This window comes from Triticum dicoccoides, chromosome 4A, assembly GCF_002162155.2.
Source record: "Triticum dicoccoides isolate Atlit2015 ecotype Zavitan chromosome 4A, WEW_v2.0, whole genome shotgun sequence".
Lineage (NCBI taxonomy): Eukaryota > Viridiplantae > Streptophyta > Magnoliopsida > Poales > Poaceae > Triticum > Triticum dicoccoides.
The window spans coordinates 614,598,467-614,618,083 of record NC_041386.1 but is presented as its reverse complement, the minus strand read 5'-3'; the positions used below and the strand labels follow the sequence as shown (position 1 = coordinate 614,618,083).

General features: G+C 44.4%; 1 protein-coding gene across 1 annotated transcript; it reads left to right on the top strand.

Moving 5' to 3' along the window:
- Positions 1-18,375: 18,375 nt before the first annotated feature.
- On the top strand, positions 18,376-18,893 carry LOC119283829. Its single transcript, XM_037563220.1, has 3 exons — positions 18,376-18,545; positions 18,630-18,729; positions 18,816-18,893. Exons 1-3 carry the CDS (start codon positions 18,376-18,378, stop codon positions 18,891-18,893), a joined length of 348 nt encoding a protein of 115 aa, XP_037419117.1.
- The last annotated feature ends 724 nt before the right edge of the window (positions 18,894-19,617 follow it).

Here is a 19,617-nt window from a genome sequence, read left to right as displayed (position 1 = left end):
GGCAGATTACAGGATGAAAGCATGGGGAAGAGACTGCAAAGGTAATGGCGCGCATGTGCTGCACTCAGCCGCCCAGATCCAAGCAGCAGCCATAAGGAATATGATGCAAATCTACCATGAAAAATCATGTGGCCACAAGTAGGACGAGGGGAAAAATGCGTCCATGGTGAGATCTAAGAGCCCCACCACAAATGGATACCAATACTGTAGAACAGACGGCAGGGAGGGAAGGGATGACGACGAAGCAAAAGTGACACCACGGCTCAAAAGCAAGGGAATAAAGGTGCGTGCAAAGTGCAAACCACAACCTGAATCTTTCATTCATTGACATGGGGAGAAAAAACAAAATACCATGGCTACTCAAATCTTAGCTTCAAATATAACCCAAGAAAAACAAGCTCAAGGAGAGATCTAAACGAAGGAAATAGCTTGTTTGCAGGAGTTGCATCCAAGTCTAGACCGGGGAATAAGAAAATCTGAAGAAAATTTTGAAGATTACCCGTAGGTGAAGCTAGCATGCAATAGAAGGAGGTGAAACTAATTAACAATATAGATCAAGATGCAGAGCTCTCTTCAAGCCAAACAGCGCTCAGCGAGGGATTAATGCAGCTCCTCGGTCATGCAAACCACAAGCCTATCTCCTCGTTTTCTAGACCCTTCATTGGAATGAAAGGAGCTCCACCTCTAAACCAAATCCAAAACAAACCACACACATCGACCAAAGAAAACCAAACAAAAACAAAGAAGAAGCAGAAACCAAGAACAAAGCCGACAAGCATCCATGGAGATATGCTGGCAAGAACTTGGTAAACAATCTATGGGGCTAGAAGAGAAGGAACGGAATCTACATCTAGCTAGCAATGACGAGGAGAAAAAAAGAATCTAGTCTTTGGCGTTGTTGATGGGTGGGAGGGATGGATCGTTTTATAGGAGGGGTATAAGAAGGGGGGAGGCGCTCTGGACGGTGTCATTGAAAGGCAAATATTGACTGCTATTTACGTCCTTTTCTTTATGGTAGCCATTTACGACCCTTGTTAATTGCCCATTTATTTCTATTCCATTTTTATGTGGTGTAGGGCCGGACAACTTCGTACAGTGAAAAGAAAACCTCGATCTTTCTATAAAACGAGAAGAACACAGCGCACAGGCCAGACATATACGCTACTACGTCTTCCACCCTTGATCCACTCCACACCGCCGAGGACAACTCAACGTGCATCTTCGGCCATGGCGCAACTGCCTCCAGAGCTTCCTGATGATGTCGTGGAGGAAGTTCTCCGGCGTCTCCCGCCGGACGAGCCGGCCCACCTCGCCCGCGCATCAGTCGTCTCCAAGCCCTGGTGCCGCCTCCTCTGCAACCCCGCCTTCCGCCGCAGCTACCACAGGGCGCCACCCATGCTGGGCTTCTTCCACAACGCTGGCTCCTATGACCACCCGGTGGCCCGCTTCGTCCGCTCCAAAGCCTTGTGCCCGCGCTATCCGGATATCAGCAACTTCCGTGTTCGTGATTGCCGACACGGCCGGGTCCTCCTCCAAGCCAGAAGGAGCTCTCTGTTCGTCGTCTGGGACCCCATGACGGGCAGCCGGAGGGAGCTGCGCCGGCCTGGTGGCCTGGTGGCCTACGAGCTGTGTTTTGATTTTCGGTTTGAGCTTTTTTTCGCCCTAGGCCGAGATGGCCGAAATTCGGTCATTTTCAAAAATTTCGGCTAAAATTTGACTGCGATTTGACTTAAATTTGACCAAATTTTGTCAAATTTGATCAATTTCGGCCTAAAGATACTTTCTGCCCCAGGCCGACATGGCCTGATACTTTCCGCCCTAGGCCGACATGGCCGAAATTCGGCCGAAATCCGTTTTTTTGGCCGAAAATCAAAACACAGCCTACGAGTATGATGTCGTGGTGCTGTGCGCTTTGGGAGGAGCCTGCAACCACCACGCCTGCCATGAGGGCCCCTTCCTCGTGGTATACGTAGGCATCAAAGTCATGACAACGGCAATAAGCGCCTGCGTGTACTCGTCTGACACGGGCAAATGGAGCGCGCAGACTTCTGCGTACATCCAGAAAAAGAGTTTGAGTTGTGTAGTCAGTACTGCCATTGTCGGAGGTGCACTCTATTTCCTCTGCTCTGATTACGGTACGAATCACCATGAAATTCTCAAGTACGACTGGAGCAGGCATTGCCTATCAGTGATTGACATGCCGCATTGGGTTAATTCTGGTCCTTCCTGCTGTCCCCTTCTTCCGGCACCGGAGGAGGGTAGGCTGGGATTTGCCCAACTGATAACGTACTACGGTACCCAACCGAGAGCCCTCCTCCGCATGTGTTCGAGGGTCGTGAATGCCGATGGGGACGGGTCCATTTACCATGGACAGATCGCAGAGAAATTGATCTCAACGCACTCCTCCCAACTGAAGATCGCGCGACCAAATTATATTTGCGTGGCTCTGTGGAAGGCACTGACATCGTTTTCATCGTCGCAAATAGCTCTCCTTTTGTCTTCTATGAGATTGATCTCAAGTCCCTACAGACGAGGAAATTGTATGAAGGAAAAGGAGAAGGAAGAATCACCCATAATATCTTCCCCTTCATGAGCTTCTACACTCCAGCAGGTACCCTCCTTTTTTTAATAATTAGTCACATCTTCTAGATGTACTTTAATTTCTAACCCTTCTCTTTTATGCTCTCTATCTCTTGCTCATCAATTCTACCCTATGCTCAAATTTTAAATCAACAAAAATAATTGCAGCAATACTTGCTTCGGTGGGAGAAACGGCGACCGTTGTTAGCAGACCAGTGCCGCGCAAAAGCAAGAGGAAGAGGAAACACAACCTGAAGGTGATGGGCCCAGATTGGCTGAAGTAGGAGGAGCCGGCAAAATGAGAGCTCTTTTAAATTGTGAGTTTGTGTCTTTGTGATGGAGTACACACCTATATATCTAGTTCTCAAAAAAAACACACACCTATATATCTATATTTCAGTAGTAGCTTGCATCTTCATGGTGCTTGTATAATACTATATGTCTCGTGCTGTTATTGGCCTTTGACAGTAAGCCCAACTCTCTGATCATGCTGCTGTCCGTATGTGAACCCGCAGTGTGCTTCCAGTGTCGTAATCAATTTCATGGTTTCTGCTATGAGCTTCATGTGTCTTGATGAATTTCGTGGTTTTCTTGCCCTGCTTATTTACTCCTTCAAAGGATGTTCGCATCTCTTGCGCCGCTTGATCGGTTCACGCTGGCCCCTTCTGCATGCCTGTTGGAATTCCGTCCACAGGATAGATCATATTAAATCTTGACGAACACGCGCACTAATATACTTGTAGCCAACGGCTCTTGTCGTACCCTTATTTTCTTTTCTCTTTATTTCTTTTTTTTTGTTTTCTCACGGTACAATAAACTCATGGGGCGTCGTGCCTATCTGTAATTGACGTGGCAATCTGGGATAAGCTTGTGCCGGCAAGGCATCTTCTTCTTATGGCACCAGAGGACGGTAGGCTGGGGTTGGTCCTAGTGGAACTAGAAACCCCACGAAGATTCGTCGGCATGTGTTCGAGGGACGTGAGTGCGACGGAGACGGATCCATTGATGCATGGACATATCGCCGAGATATTGATGTCAACGCACTCCTCCCAGTTGGACATCGTGTGTCGTCCAGTTTAAGTTTATGTGGCTCTGTGGAAGGCACTGACATCGTTTTTCACCATCATAGAGAACACCGTCCTAATTTTGTCCTCTATGAGATTGGTCTTAAGTCCCTACAGACGAGGAAATTGTGTCAAGGAGAAGAATGCATCAGTGGCACCATCTTTCCCTACATGAGCTTCTACACTCCAGCAGGTACCCACCCCTCTTTACTTTTACCATTTAAAAAAATATTTACATCTTCTAGTTGTCCTTTAATTTGCAACCCTTCTCTATTAGTATGTTGTTTATCTCTTGTTCATCAAATCTACTCTATGGTAAAATTTTATATCAACAAAAATAATTGCAGCAATACTTGCTTTGGTGGGAGACACAATGACCGTTGTTTACAGCCCACCTCGCACATCAGCCACTCCACCATGGCCCCACAAGAGCAAGAGGAGGTTTTCTGTAAAACTGTAAAAAGGCGGTGCGTTTTCTCTCACTTAGAGGTCAGCGGTGGGTCAGAAATATTAATCCATTTATTAGTGGGTATAGATTTATTGCTTTGTTGCTGATCTAAGCGAGCATTTATTAAATATATATTTGTCAAAGTTCTTACAACAATCGATTCCATGGTCAAGTGGTCAATGTGTGGTGTGCTATTTGCATTGAGGTCAGGCATTCAAATACCTTAGGTGCCATTTTTTTCCCTTTCTATATTCTTCCAAGCCAACATATTCAGTAAAGTGGGTAATTAAAATTTTTAGGGTGTTTCTGTAAAAAAAACATCACGTGCCTGCAGTGGACCCTGTCCACGCTGGCATGCCACGCCAGAACTGGATATGCCCGCGTACGGCATATGTGGCCGTATTTGCACACCCATGCTAGTTCGATGACCACAATCACTTATTTTACAAGTTTGTGCACCAAATTGACCGCCGTGTGCAAGTTCTAAGACTCCCAGTGTATTTACTACTTTGCAATTATGTATACAAACTCTCACTTGTATGTAGGAAAATTAACTAGCATGCCCGCGTGGCGCAGCGACACGCCGCGCCTGTTGATATGTTATGTAAGAAATTCAGTTTTCTTTCCTGCATTTTACTTAGGTAATTACTCCCTCCGTTCCTAAATATTTGTCTTTTTAGAGATTTCAAATGGACTACCACATAAGGATGTATATAGACATATTTTAGAGTGTAGATTCACTTATTTCGCTCCGTATGTAGTCACTTGTTGAAATCTCTAGAAAGACAAATATTTAGAAATAGAGGAAGTAGATCACAGCTGCCAACATGCTATTACCTTTATTTGTCCAGAAAAAGAAAAAAAGATATAGACAATTGAGACGTTAAACCCGGTTAGTTGAAAATATTATGGCTCATTATAAAAGTTTCATGAGCCATAAGAGGGCAGGGAAAAATGCAAAGCTCAAAACTCAACAGTGGCAGGCAGAGAGATGTTTAATAGTGATTACTTAAATCAAATAAAAGGCTAAATGGAATGGTGAAGATAACCTCCGAGAGGGATATGAACCAAATGAAAAGAAAATATGGCACAAACTGATAGATAGAAGCATCTTGTTCAATCATATGCGCTTAGAATGGACATAAATAAATAACCACACTGTCCAGATTACAACATGACAGAAAATGTATCTACCCAGAACAGGAAGTTACAGAACCAACTTCCATGAAGAGACATTTTTGTTCCCTGAAGCTGAACATGGCGTTGTAACGATCTAGGACAAAAAGCAACACACTCTCTCAACTTAGATTCACTCGCCCACATATCAAAGAAGATGACCATCAGTACCACAATGCGTCGAGTAAAAAATAAGCATATACAGTATGGGCATGCATACTCATCTAGTGAATCATCTTGCAGCGAGTATCGATACCGTTAGACCTAAACTGGTTAAGAGTACAATTTTTAAGGTCACAACAGGATGACAAAGAAAATTAACAGGTTCAGATGAAACATTACTATTCATAAAATAAAACAAAAATGTTTGAAATCCTAATAGATAAAATAATTAAAGAGAAAGGTGTGACAGCTCCCGGGTGCCTACTCATCCTCTATGAACAACAAAATCAAAACAAATAGAAAAAATAAAAAAAACCTGAAACTTTGCAGCGTCAAAGATGATCAAACTTTGTAGGTGCTTGCAAGTTTTCATGCCAAAATATCATGCTAAATCCACTGTTCTGGCTCTTTACATTGGTAGTTTTCCACAGTGCCAGTTACCTACATCAACCATATAGTTTAGCACAAACTGCATCTTCCAGAGAAAACATGCAAATATTGGCAGTGCTAGTTACAGAAAAAGCTGGGAACAATACTCTGCACCTTCAGTTCGAGAGGTTTTTCAGAAACCATCGAATTCAAGCTGTTGTTGAGAAGCATGTCCAGCTAACACAATCTAAATTCCTTTTCCTCCTAACAGAATCCTAATCCATGTAAAACCAAATGACGTGTTTCTCAGTTATACTAAGTAAAATGATCAAACTATATAGCAGTATGTTCTGGGAAACTACAAGAAAAGCTTGATAACTATTGGAAGATATCATAATACTGTAAGGTGTAATAGTGTAGAAGTTCTGCACAAAACATGCTTTGCTCTAGTAGGATTAAGGCAGCCCACGGAGTGGGAGAACTAACTCATTGCGATGACCAGTTTCAGTAACTAGTAGCATTTTCGTACATGATGAAGGAATTAGGCGAACATACTCACAATAGAAGGTCCTTTGATTGTATCACCTGTGCCCAAAAGAAATATTTGATTGTATCACATGCACAACAACACCCAGCTACCAAAGATCCAGCAATCCGTATACTGGCCCAACACCAGCACACAACCAAGTTCAAGAATTTGGTCAAGTCATTTACTACTTTATCACGGGTACCAACCCTGCGGGAGCGCGAACCAGAACACTGCAGAACATCTACTTTATTGCCATAAGAAATAAAATATTGTCTTTTCCTTCATGTATTGCACTCTATTTTCTCAAGCCCACAGAGCATCCGTATTGTTCCAAGGTTATGATTATTTTAGCCCACATAAAAAGCAATATACACAAACAATGGAGTGCCGAAGACACAAAATTAAATGAGTATTGAACTAAACGTGCCAATCTATTTTTCAAGAAAAATCATCAACATAAGAATATTTACATACTATACAACAACATATATCATTGCCAATAAGCAAGGCACCGGACCCCTTTTCTTTTGCTTTCTTTTGCTGAACCTCTCAGTGATGTATAATTTTTCTCCTTACTATAATGACAAGGCAGAGCACCTGCCGTTGCGGTAAAAAAAATCAAACTCGATTGCTTGTCTGATTAAGGCATGCTTTCATTCGCCTGGAACATAGCACCCGAAGGGGAAAATAAATCAATGCAGACAAATCAACAGAAGATGTTGGATCAGTTAATTGAAATTGGAGCCAGCAAAGTAAAGTTTAGATCATTGTCTGAACTTCGCGACCACACAGTATTTTAACAAATCACTGGATAGTCCAACATCTCTAGACACAACAATTATAAGATACATGTGAAGATGAACATGACACAGAAAATCACTGGATAGTCCAGTTGGGCCAAATAACATTCTATTTCCTTTTATAAACAATTTGTATCCAATACCTACAAAATTGGACTTCTCATCCACCGCATCAGTTCTTCGCTTTATTGTCAATCGTCACATGCTTTTGCCTCACAGATCTATTCCATCAACAACAACAAAAATGCCCAGCCTAGACCCTTCTATCTGGGGCTTGATGTATAATATCCCTCGGATTAATACAACATAAAAATAGTGGCAAAACCTCGTATTACCCAAAACGGTTTAAAACTCCTAGTTTCTAGGATAAATATGCCATTCTACCTTTGTTCTTTGTCGGACAATCTTTGTACCTTTGTAGAAACGGACTTCAGTACATAGGTTGCCACAGACCACAGGAAACATGGGCGTACAAGTTGCACTAAAATTGAACCATTCAGTTGCCAATTTGTACCTGGACATCATGCAAACATGACTTAAAAAAAGTGGCGGTTATTCATTCAAATAGTAAATTCCTTCAGCATGCTAACTCTGAATTGTTTCTTAATCAAACATATGGAGCCAATTAAGTGAAAATGAAAAAGTTATACTTCAATCAAAGCATGTACATTCAGCCAAAGACAGACTTTAACATCTGATTCCTTGCTCGTTTAGAGCACTTAAAAGACCACACTGTTATTCGAAATGGCTTCTAGGCAGGTGCAATCTTACTGATGATGTTTTTTTATACTGAACATATTTAGCTAGAGTATACAACAAAAAATTCCTTGGAAAGAAGGATTAGCTAGCTTCTCATTGGTGACAGCAGTAGACTGTCCATTGGTGACAACAGCAGACTGTCCTGATTGGGGTAGAATAACTAAAGATGTTAAGAGTTTCCTGTTTCCGGATTGGGCTTTCTTGCGTCCATTTCAGATAAACCTATAAAAAGAGCAGTGTCTGGACTTTCCGGAAGAGTAACAAAGTTGAATAAATCTCACATTTAGATCCGTGAAATTTTTAAATCTGTGACCAAATGTAAATGACTTGCTAACGGAGAGGAGATAACTAAACATTGCTTCTGATAACAGAGAGAACTAACTGCTTGTAATACTCAATTTTAATAAATAGTTCTCTTGTAATAGTTAAAGATAGTACTATGCTGGTTCGGCATAAGAAAAACCCGCTTTTAAATGCATAGCAGAACCCACAGTTACTAAACAGACCAAGCCCAGAGGATAGGTAAATAAGCTCTAAGGTATCTCCATGTTTACAAAACTCGACAAAATAACAACGCTCTCACCTAAATCATGATCTGAATGTAATGTAGGTAAATAGTGATGGCATGATGGCAAAGAAGGGGTGGGGGTGGGGGGGATGGTCTACCAGTCCAAAACTACAAAAATTCTTTAGCATGAATGATGGCATGATGACAAAAAAGGGGGAAAATGGACAACCAGTCCAGAACCACGAAAACCCTTCACTATCTAGTAACATGCACGGCCTGGAATTAGCTATGCTTACTTTTTACAAGGTGAAAAAATAGGACGCTTCCTCCAAATTTATTAACACAAAAAATATCTAAATCCCTCTTTTCTATGGTCACCAATTCTGCATAACCAAGTACTCCCTCCGTCCGGAAATACTTGTCGGAGAAATGGATGTACCTAGACGTATTTTAATACTAAATACATCCATTTTAATCCATTTCTACGACAAGTAATATTAAATATAGCAATTCTGCATAACCAAATATCTACCTACAGAAATGGCTTAAATGTCTATCTACAGAACTGCATAAATTAACAGCAAACTCAGCCAGTTCAGCCAGACATGGAGAACTTCAGACATATAGATTTTTATTCAGACCAACAATAGAAATGAAAAGTTTAAGTTGCCTCAAAGATGCAAAATACAAATGACTCCAACGACATCAACTGATCGAGCTCCTACATGGGGAAACCCCTTCTGAATTCCCCAGTCCAGAACCCAACTCTCGCTAACAAAGCAACTGTAAATTTCAATCCGAGCTGGATAGATGGTTCTTTTTTGTTCGATGATGAAGTCTGGGTAGATAGATACTCCCTTGGACGAGGAAGTAGTAAATAGAGAGATATTTGTGTCACGTTGGGGTGACGACACGGTGGACAGACAACGGCTATGAAGACGGGGTGACGACACCGAGCATACCAAATGCTATGAGCGCGACGGCGAAAGGTGAACTCCTTGACCGGCGTGCCACACGGCCTGATGCCGCCCAACAGATCGTCCTTGTCAGTGACAGAAAAGGCAAGGTCCAATTAGGCCATTCTTGATTCAGTTCACGAGGCATTTCTTCTGTATCCATGATAATAACATGTTCATAACCATGATATAGCATGCTCTCAAAGCCTCCGGCTCCTGCTTCCACCTCTGATTGTGGCATCATGCAAGGAATGTCACTAATAACATCACTATGAAGCATGAAAGGAACATTACTGTTCCAATTTTTCAGGCGAGCATTCCCGCAAAAGAGATAAAACCAGGCGAGCACTGCACTAAGAAGTAAGAACTGATTTAAGATAATGTGACAAATATACCTGGATGAAGCAAGCAACGCATTGAGTTCTCTCTCCTTAGCATCTCTTCTCACGCCACAAGTCCCGGTACAAATCTCAGTTCCATAACACGCAGAAGGAAAAGCTCCAACGCTTGGCAGTTCACCCAGTTTTGCAGCTATGCAGACTACATGGCGTCAGTACGGTACTCTCCAAGGACGTGTAAGATGCAGCTAAGCTAGTTTCGAGGCATGCAGAGAAAATACACACCTAAGAAATCGATGCCATTGTATCCATTGTTGGCTTTGGCTCCAGCCTAGCCAAGGCTGCACCTCGCCACGTACCAAGACGCGGGGCCAAGGGCTCTGGTAGCGCTTGAGGGCAAGGCACTAACGGTGTAGGCGAACACGAGGTCGAGATGATGGCGAGGTGACACGGGCCTGCAGGGCTCCGGTGGCCTGGGAGGTCGTGAGATGGAGGCTTCGACGGGTAAGGTGGGATCAAAGTCAAGATCGACAACGCATGGGTACATGGTGATGGTGAAGACATGGAAAACAGCAACGGGACGGTGCGCCTCCGCGGCCTGAGGTTCGCCTTCGGACAGACGCAGGTCGCCGTGCTTCCTGTCCTGCGTGCACGACCACATCGGCCGCGACGCCGGCCGAGAAGAAGAAATACACAATCATGCCTGGAGGGGTGAGTCACGGACCGGCGTTTAGGTTGAAGAGGATGGGCGTAGGTTGCCGGCATCATGATGGGAAAGAGGAGAATTTATAGGAGCATAAGGCGGCGAAGCGGTGATGACGGTAGTCTTCATGAAAGAAAGAGATCGAATCAAGAGGCGTCCAGAAACGCCGGGAATAGAGATCTAAGCGGCGACAAAGCGCATGCAGGTACCAGAAAGAAAATCAAAAACAGCCACTACCCATGCCGCCTGGTTGACCAGAAGAACCAATCTCATGCAAAATCCCTAGATCCACCCGAAGATATACCCTCCTAGATCCCCCAATAAATAACGTGGCAGGTCCCCATTGGCCAGGTCTTTACTGATTGGAAAAAGTCAAAAAAACCTTATAAAACAAACCTAGCTAGGTTTAGTATATTAAGGATGTAGGTACTACCACCACATGACAGCGAGATAAATCCAGATAAATTGCAGATTTGCAGAATTGTTTACCATTCAGAAATTTCCTGCAAAACATAGCTTAAACTGGAACGACATCAGCCTACCGCAAGCACAACATATTGAAATAGAGATAACACTCCCCGACATTTTTACCTATTCCGAATTTGCACTCCAAATATTTTCCATCGCGGCAGTGTTGTGTAGATAGAGTACAGAAACTCTCACTTGTATGTAGGAAGGCTTGAAGCCGGTCAATCGGTTGGGATTGAACAATATTCTCATACGCATGGATAGTATTATGGCGGTTCAATCTCTTAATAAGGATGAAGGATACTCTATGATTGTAACCCCTATTCTAGAAGACTGTTGTCGAGATTTAAGTGAGTTCGGGAAGAATTGTGTCGAGTTTTGTAATAGGGAATCTAATGTAGTGCCCATGTGCTAGCTAGGTGGGTACTGAAAACCAGCCTTTGGTCTGGTTTGTTTCACCCCCGGGGTTTATCGTGCTAGCTAGGTGGGTCCTGAAAACTAGCCATGATGGTCTTACCCTCATGAAAAAAAACAAGAGTACGCAACGCACGGGCCAGACATACGCTATGTCTTCTGCCCTTGGTAAACTCCACACTTAATCTTCTCCACACCATGGAGCACAACTCAATGAATGGATAAATATAATAACTACTACATGAATCCCGATAAATGTAACAACTATTACATGATGGATATCATCAAATTTCCATCCATTCCATGTGCCTCTCAAAAATTACTCGCGCATGAGCGAGGGAAATATGAATGTGATGACGGAGAAGGAGCTGGTGACATCAGTGATCAAGATTCCACCTCTCTGGACGAACCATCTGGAAAGAAGAACAAAGGTGGCAGCCATCTCCGCTCCAAACAAAATTAGGGTAAAAATACCCTGTGTTTCAGGGAGAAACAACGTATTATATGCAAAAGAAGCCATCTAAGGGTGTACGTGGACCCCATACGCCCCCTTGGCATGCCTCAGGACCAGCGCACATCGGGAGGGCATGTGGTCCCTATGGGCCACCCCCTAGCAACCCTTCTAACTCAGTGCTCTTTTCCTCCAAAATTCCCAAAAGTGTAACTTTTATTTATATACTTTGTGATATTTATTTTCCACATAAAAGATATAACAACATGGCAGTTAGTTCAATTGAAATTTGGCACTTAATATATTAGTATAGAGAAATGATACAAAATTATATCATAATAATGTATAAATATGAAGATAAACTTGAACATAACAAAAAAAAAACCACCGAGACATATCAGCATCCCCAACCTAAATCCGCGCTCTTCCTCAAGTATGTGCATAACAAAAGTAATAAATTTTATTTTGAATGCTACCTTAACTTAAACATGGTAGAACAAGCGATGCAAGGCCTTGTCTATAGTTAACAACTATCAAACAATATCAAAGCACATAGACAAATTCCTAGTTACCTTTTTATAAGTTAATGCATCAAGTCAACATACCCTTGGGCAAAGGTTCAGAAAGAATGCCCATATTATGTTGAGAAGTAACCTTTGTATAAATAGGATATTCTCAGTTATTTTATGCGATTATTGCTTCCGCCTGCGTACTACTCACTAATGATTGCAAAGAAGTTCGAATCTCCTTGTTTACTTTAATCCTTGCATAAATGGACATATTTAGGTAGAAATCAAGTCATGCATGGGATGTACTTGACGAGATGATCATTTCCACATAAAATTGGTCACGACTGGAGTTGACAGAGGATAAGACGACCAATGGTATGAGCGTGAGCGCTCGTGCGGCAATTGTACCACAAGCCGCCGCCTTTGCGATGTCAACACAATCACACTTCTTATTTGTCCCAAGGTCCAATCACACTGGAGCATCCCCGAACCCCTATTACACATGTCTGCGGTATATAAGGTAGAAGGAGGATTTTATGAAGGCGGTCATCGTCATCTACACTTCCTTTGCCACCGTAGCCACCACATCCACCATCTCCATATCGATCAGATCAATACTTCTAATTGAGATCCCGTCGTAATCAACAACATTGTATGACTATTAATCATTTGCCGCCAGTCTCTTGTCTGCGATTTGATTGTGTTGTGTGTGAGTAATCCACATGGGCTAAGGACCAAGGCATAGTTTCGCAACTCCGTGTACATGTAGCTATAAGATTGACGGTATGATTTTCCTTTACATATTTATTTCAGTATAATGATTTGTATCTTGTCTCCTCCTCTATTCTAGAACTCACTGGTAACCGATGCACTAAAGATTGGTACAACAAGAGGCAACACATGGGGAAGAGTGGAAAACTACATCAAACACCGGGATAGTAAGGCTAGTACGGTAGTTGAAACCAATTCCTTGGAGGAACAACGGTTCTTCCTCAGAGAGATACTTCAGTTTGCAAACAATTTGTGCCCCAATATTTGTGAAACTTCCCAATTTTCCCCATAATATTTAGCATGACACCATGCCAAGTTTCATCTTTTGGTGACTTCATTTACATTTTTTTTAGAATCAATAAGATCCATCTAGCTGGTCGAGTCGTGGCAATCGATATGTTTGAAATTTATTTTCATTTTTTGGATAAGGCCTAAATATATACTCATGAACACAAATATGATATTTCAACACATTTTTCCGTTATTTCGTATACTTTTGACCAAGGTTGGAAAAAGCAGTAGGCGTAAGCGAGGCGGTTGTCCTTCGCCTAGTGCCTAGGCAGTGCTTAAGCGCCCTAGGCGTAGCCTAGGCGATTATATAATTTTTACTATTAGGGTGTATATGTGGTTATTATATGTGTATTCTATTAATTTAGGGCATATAAGTACATTAACAATCAGCTACTACGATTGGAATATGGCCGTTTTCGCATATCAGTGCAATATGGCATGATTTCTCGCTTGGGTAGACAATTTCTTACTTGCTTTGCCTAGACTTCTGCTTATGCCCTAGGAGAGGCGTTGGGCCATTGCCTAGCGCCTAGGCGTGCCTAAGCGCCTCCTAGGCACTGCCTTTTCCAACAGAGCTTTTGACATAGAAACGAACTTGATAACTCAAATATATCAAACGAATCCAAAAAATGCCAACTTTTGACATAGGAGATGTAATAATGTATATTGAGTATAGAGAAAATATTCATGGTCAAACGATGAAGCCATATTTGATTCGCCTTCATAGATATAACACATATCATTTGAAAACTAATGTTCTTCCTCGGAGATGTTTCAATTCCTAAGCAGTGTACGCCGCCACTTTTATGAAACCTTCTCAAATTTCTCCCACAACCTTTACATTATTTACATGTTAAAAAAATTTGTTGGGTAACGTAGTAATTTCAAAAAAATTCCTACGCACACGCAAGATCATGGTGATGCATAGCAACGAGAGGGGAGAGTATCGTCTATGTACCCTCGTAGACCGTAAGCGGAAGCGTTATGACAACGCGGTTGATGTAGTCGTACGTCTTCACGATCGGCCGATCTAGCACCGAAGGTACGACACCTCCGCGATCTGCACACGTTCGGCTCGGTGACGTCCCGCGAACTCACGATCCAGTAGAGCTTCGAGGAAGAGCTTCATCAGCACAACGGCGTGTTGACGGTGATGATGTTGCTACCGTAACAAGGCTTTACCTAAGCACCGCTACGATATTACCGAGGTGGATTATGGTGGAGGGGGGCACCACACACGGGTAAATACCAATGATCAACTTGTGTGTCTATGGGGTGCCCCCTGTCGGTGTACAAAAGTAGGGGCTCTCCTTTTGACCCCCCTTTACTTGTGCGTGGGCGGTCAGAGCCACGCGCCGCGGCCACACTTAGCAGGGCAGAGGAGGGAAGCCGGAGAGAAGCCAAAGCACCAAGGGAAACAAGACAACGCCAAGGCCGAGAGCACAAAGAGCAGAGGGATGAAGCAGGTTCCCCCGACAAGACCCTTGCCGGGGCAGCCTCAGCGGCCCCGACAAGACCCTTGCCGGGGCAGCTCGCCCAACACCAGCAGAGCGCACCACCCTTGTGCCCACGGTCTCCAACACCATCAACCACGTTGGGCCAGGGCTCGGGAGGCACCTCCATGGTGGCATGCAGATCTTTGTGAAGACAGAGAATACTGAAGATCAGATGAGGACCAGAAGACGGCGACCCTCGGCAGGATCCTAGCCGAGGAAGTCCACAAGGCCCCCGGCAAGACCCTTGCCGGGGATGACTGCAAGGCCCCCGGCAAGACCCTTGCCGGGGATGACGGCAACGCCACGGCAGAGACCCTTACCGGGCCCCCGGCAAGACCCTTGCCGAGGGCATCGGCATGCAGGGCCACTGCCAGACCTGTACCAACCAAGACTACCACCGCTGTTCGCATGCAGCTGCCAGCCAAACCAGCTGGGCATGCACCTGCGTGGCAACATGCGACTTCGAGGCCAAAACAGCAGGCACCTGCGTGGCGGCGTGCGGACCTTCATGAAGGCCCTACCACCGCACCACCTCAGCTGCCTGCCTGTCTACATGGCACTGCATGCATCGCTAGCCTGGGCGCGTGTCGAAGCGAGGAGGAGCGGCGACGGACAGGACGGGCCTCGTTCCCGTCCCCGATAAAGCTAAGGGACACCTAAGCGATGCATTAAATGCGTCTTGTTCTCTAATACGAGCGATAAACTCACAGTACTGTAGGCCTTTGCACCTCCTGTGTGCCACTGTGGCAGCCCCTTTCAGCTCTTTTGAATGACACAGACATCGTAGCTAGTTCGAGAGCCCAAGAACACTCAATACATCCACCAAAGCAGGACTAGGGTTTTACGCATCCTCGCGGCCCGAACCTGGGTAACGATTGATAACCCACAAGTATAGGGGATCAATTGTAGCCTCTTTCGATAAGTAAGAGTGTCGAACCCAACGAGGAGCTAAAGGTAAAACAAATATTCCCTCAAGTTCTATCAACAACCGATACAACTCTACGCACACTTGACATTCGCTTTACCGGAAACAAGTATGAAACTAGAAGTACTTTGTAGGTGTTTTTGGGTAAGCTTGCAAGAAAGTAAAGAGCACGTAAATAAAAGCTAGGGGCTGTTTAGATAAAGACACAACTAAATTATTTTTAGTAAAGAGCTTTTGTCAACAAGAAAGTTATTTGTCCCAAGGCAATTGATAACTAGACCTGTAATCATTATTGCAATTTTATTTGAGGGAGAGGCATAAGCTAATATACTTTCTCTACTTGGATCATATGCACTTATGATTGGAACTTTAGCAAGCATCCGCAACTACTAAAGATTCATTAAGGTAAAACCCAACCATAGCATTAAAGCATCAAGTCCCCTTTATCCCATACACAAACAACCTACTTACTCGGGTCTGTGCTTCTGTCACTCACGCCACCCACCATAAGCAAATCATAATCATATTGCAAACCCTACAGTGGGAATCCCTCACGCTTGCGCGACACGTAGAGCACCATAGGACAACACCAATAATAAAACATACAACTCAAACCAATCACGATCATCAAATAGCCATTAGGACAAAACAGATCTACTCAAACATCATAGGATAGCCATACATCATTGGGAAATAATATATAGCGTTGAGCACCATGTTTAAGTAGAGATTACAGTGGGTAAGAGAGAGGTTACACCGCTGCATAGAGGGGGGAAGAGTTGGTGATGATGGTGGTGAAGTTGTTGGTGAAGATGGCGGTGATGATGATGGCCCCGGCAGTGCTCCGGCGCCACCGGAAGCAAGGGGGAGAGGGCCCCCCTTCTTCTTCTTCTTCCTTGACCTCCTCCCTAGATGGGAGAAGGGTTTCCCCTCTGGTCCTTGGCTCCCATGGTGTGGGAGGGGCGAGAGCCCCTCCGAGATTGGATCTGTCTCTCTCTGTTTCTGCGTTCTCTCCTGGCTCTGTTTCACCGTTTCGTGTATATATGGAGATCCGTAACTCCGATTGGCCTGAAACCTTCGCCGTGATTTTTTTCCGAATATTAGCTTTCTTGCGGCAAAAGAAGAGCGTCAACCGCCTTACGGTGGGCTCACGAGGGTAGGGGGCGCGCCCTAAGGGGGGGGCGCCCCCATGCCTCGTGACCACCTCGGGCACTGGTTCGCGTTGATTTTCCTTCCGAATTTTCCATATTTTCCAAAAATAAGCTCCATCTCTTTTTATCCCATTTGGACTCCGTTTGATATGGATATTCTGCAAAATCAAAAACATGCAATAGACAGGAACTGGCACTGGGCACTGGATCAATATGTTAGTCCCAAAAATAATATAAAAAGTTGCCAAAAAGTATATGAAAGTTGAATAATATTGGCATGGAATAATCAAAAATTATATATACGACGGAGACGTATCAGCATCCCCAAGCTTAATTCTTGCTCGTCCTCGTGTAGGTAAATGATAAAAAAGATAATTTTTGATGTGGAATGCTACCTAGCATAATCTTGATTATATGTTTAATCATGGCATGAATATTAAGGCACGAGTGATTCAAAGCAATAGTCTATCCTTTGACATAAAAAATAATAATACTTCAAACATACCAACCAAGCAATTATGTCTTATTGAAATAACATAGCCAAAGAAAGCTCATCCCTACAAAATCATATAGTCTGGCTATGCTCCATCTTCACCACACAAAATATTCACATCATGCACAACCCCAATGACAAGCGAAGCAATTGTTTCATACTTTTGACGTTCTCAAACCTTTTCAACTTTCACGCAATACATGAGCATGAGCCATGGACATAGCACTATAGGTGGAATAGAATATGATGATGGGGGTTATGTGGAGAAGACAAAAAAAGAAAGTCTCACATCAACTAGGCGTATCAACGGGCTATGGAGATGCCCATTAATAGATATCAATGTGAGGAGTAGGGATTACCATGCAACAGATGCACTAGAGCTATAAGTATATGAAAGCTCAAACTGAAACTAAGTGGGTGTGCATCCAACTTGCTTGCTCATGAAGACCTAGGGCATTTGAGGAAGCGCACTACTAGGGAAAACCTTATACACAGAATCTTAGCAGCAGCGCGGTTTAAAAACAAACGCTACTGCTAATTAGCAGTAGCGAGCTTGAGAAAACCGCGCTACTAATAACCTGATAGTAGTAGCGTGGGTTTTTACCCCTCGCTACTACTAAGTTATTTCCACCGTGCCTCCCGGGACCAGCCGTAGTAGTAGCGCGGGTTGTAAAACCTACGCTACTACTACGTGGATAGCCATAGCGCAGGTCAGACATCCACGCTACTACTAGTCTCCCACGCCACCCACCCCCGCCGGATACACTCCCACCCGCAACCGTCCCACACCACTCAACCCATGTCTGTCTAAAAAAATCCACCAACGCCTGATCTAGATCCCCTCCGCCTCCATCCCCCGATGCGTGTGCCACGCCGGCGGCCGTGTGGCCGCCGCTCCCCGTCTCGCGCCGCTGCCCTCCCCTCCCCCCCCAGTCCAGCGAGCTCGCCGACGAATCTCGTATCCATCATATCACCGTCGCCGGACGCATCCCGTCCTAGCCCACCTGCCCGCCGATGGCCTTCTCCTCGTTCCCATGGCCGTTCCACTGCCGAGCCGGCGGCAGCGGCGGAACCGGCCCAAGCAAACCCTCCGCCGCGGAGGGGAAGGAGGAGGACGCGGAGGAGCTCGGCGTCACGCCGCAGCTCCTTGACTTCCTCCGGACACTCTCCCCCGACGCCTTCAAGTCGTTCCCCTCCAGCTCCACCAAGGCACACCCTCCTTCCTCCCTTCTCGATTCCGCTCCCCTGCTAGTTCCCTCTTGATTACTGGCGGTGCTATGCTTTGTCGCAGGAGGATCCGCGGAGTCGGCGGCCGAGCTCTCGGACTGGCAGCAGCGGCATGCCGTCCTCGTGCTCGCCAGAGCCAAGGTAGGTCTCCCGCGGATCTCGTCCTCCACTTCTCCCAAGACAGAGATGGCTCTCAGGTCTCAAACTGTAATTTGTGATCCCTGCAGGAACTCGCTAAGGTCCGCTATGATCTGTGCCCATGCCACATGAAGGACAAGCAGTTCTGGACATACATCTTGTCATAAGCTCTTGCCTCATTAGCTTTCGCCCATGTGTGAGTGCATTGTTCCAGTCCAAGTGCTCAATTAGCTTCATGCTGGTCTTGATTTTGTGAATCTTCAGTTAGGAATTCTAGTCCATGGTGCTCCTTAATACCCAGCAAAGTATATTTGTACCTAAACATGATCGTCCCAGTTGCGTGTGTACCGTTGTGCTATTTTGTATATATAATAAACATCCAGCAAAAGGGATTGGCATCTAAAGATGAGAAATTATGTCAAATGTGAGTACCTGTTTTTGTAAAAGCTCAGCAAAAAGGGGACATCATCATGTAAAGCGTGGTCTCTGTTTGCTGAACAACTATCCATGAGGTGTAATATAAGTAAGGTGTTGGTCCTAATATAAGTAATAACAAACCATGGCTAGTGATAATTCCTCTGTTGTTCGATCCTTTATATATATGCAAAAGAATACACACATGTCTGTTCCAGATATGGCCAAAGTTGTAAACACTAGATAATCCATCAAGTGGGCTTTTGATGCCATCCTACAGCACGCGTTGTTGGGTTTGACTCTAGCCAATTTCATTTTCAGGTAGGTTGGTGGGTGGGATATGCTAATGATACCGATGACTCAGTCCGGAGGATTGTGCGGATAAACCCTGGTGTCAGGAGATACGTCGCCAAGAGCTACAACCCAAGGTCCGGTTTCTCCGTTCTCTTAAGTTCGCTTGATGCAAAATTGAACATG

Coding starts and splice junctions, on each gene's coding strand:
- LOC119283829 (XM_037563220.1), top strand. CDS start 18,376: ATGGCCTTCTCCTCGTTCCCATGGCCGTTCCACTGCCGAGCCGGCGGC. Junction 18,546..18,629: donor CTCTCCCCCGACGCCTTCAA/GTCGTTCCCCTC, acceptor CTCTTGATTACT/GGCGGTGCTATGCTTTGTCG. Junction 18,730..18,815: donor TCGTGCTCGCCAGAGCCAAG/GTAGGTCTCCCG, acceptor TGATCCCTGCAG/GAACTCGCTAAGGTCCGCTA.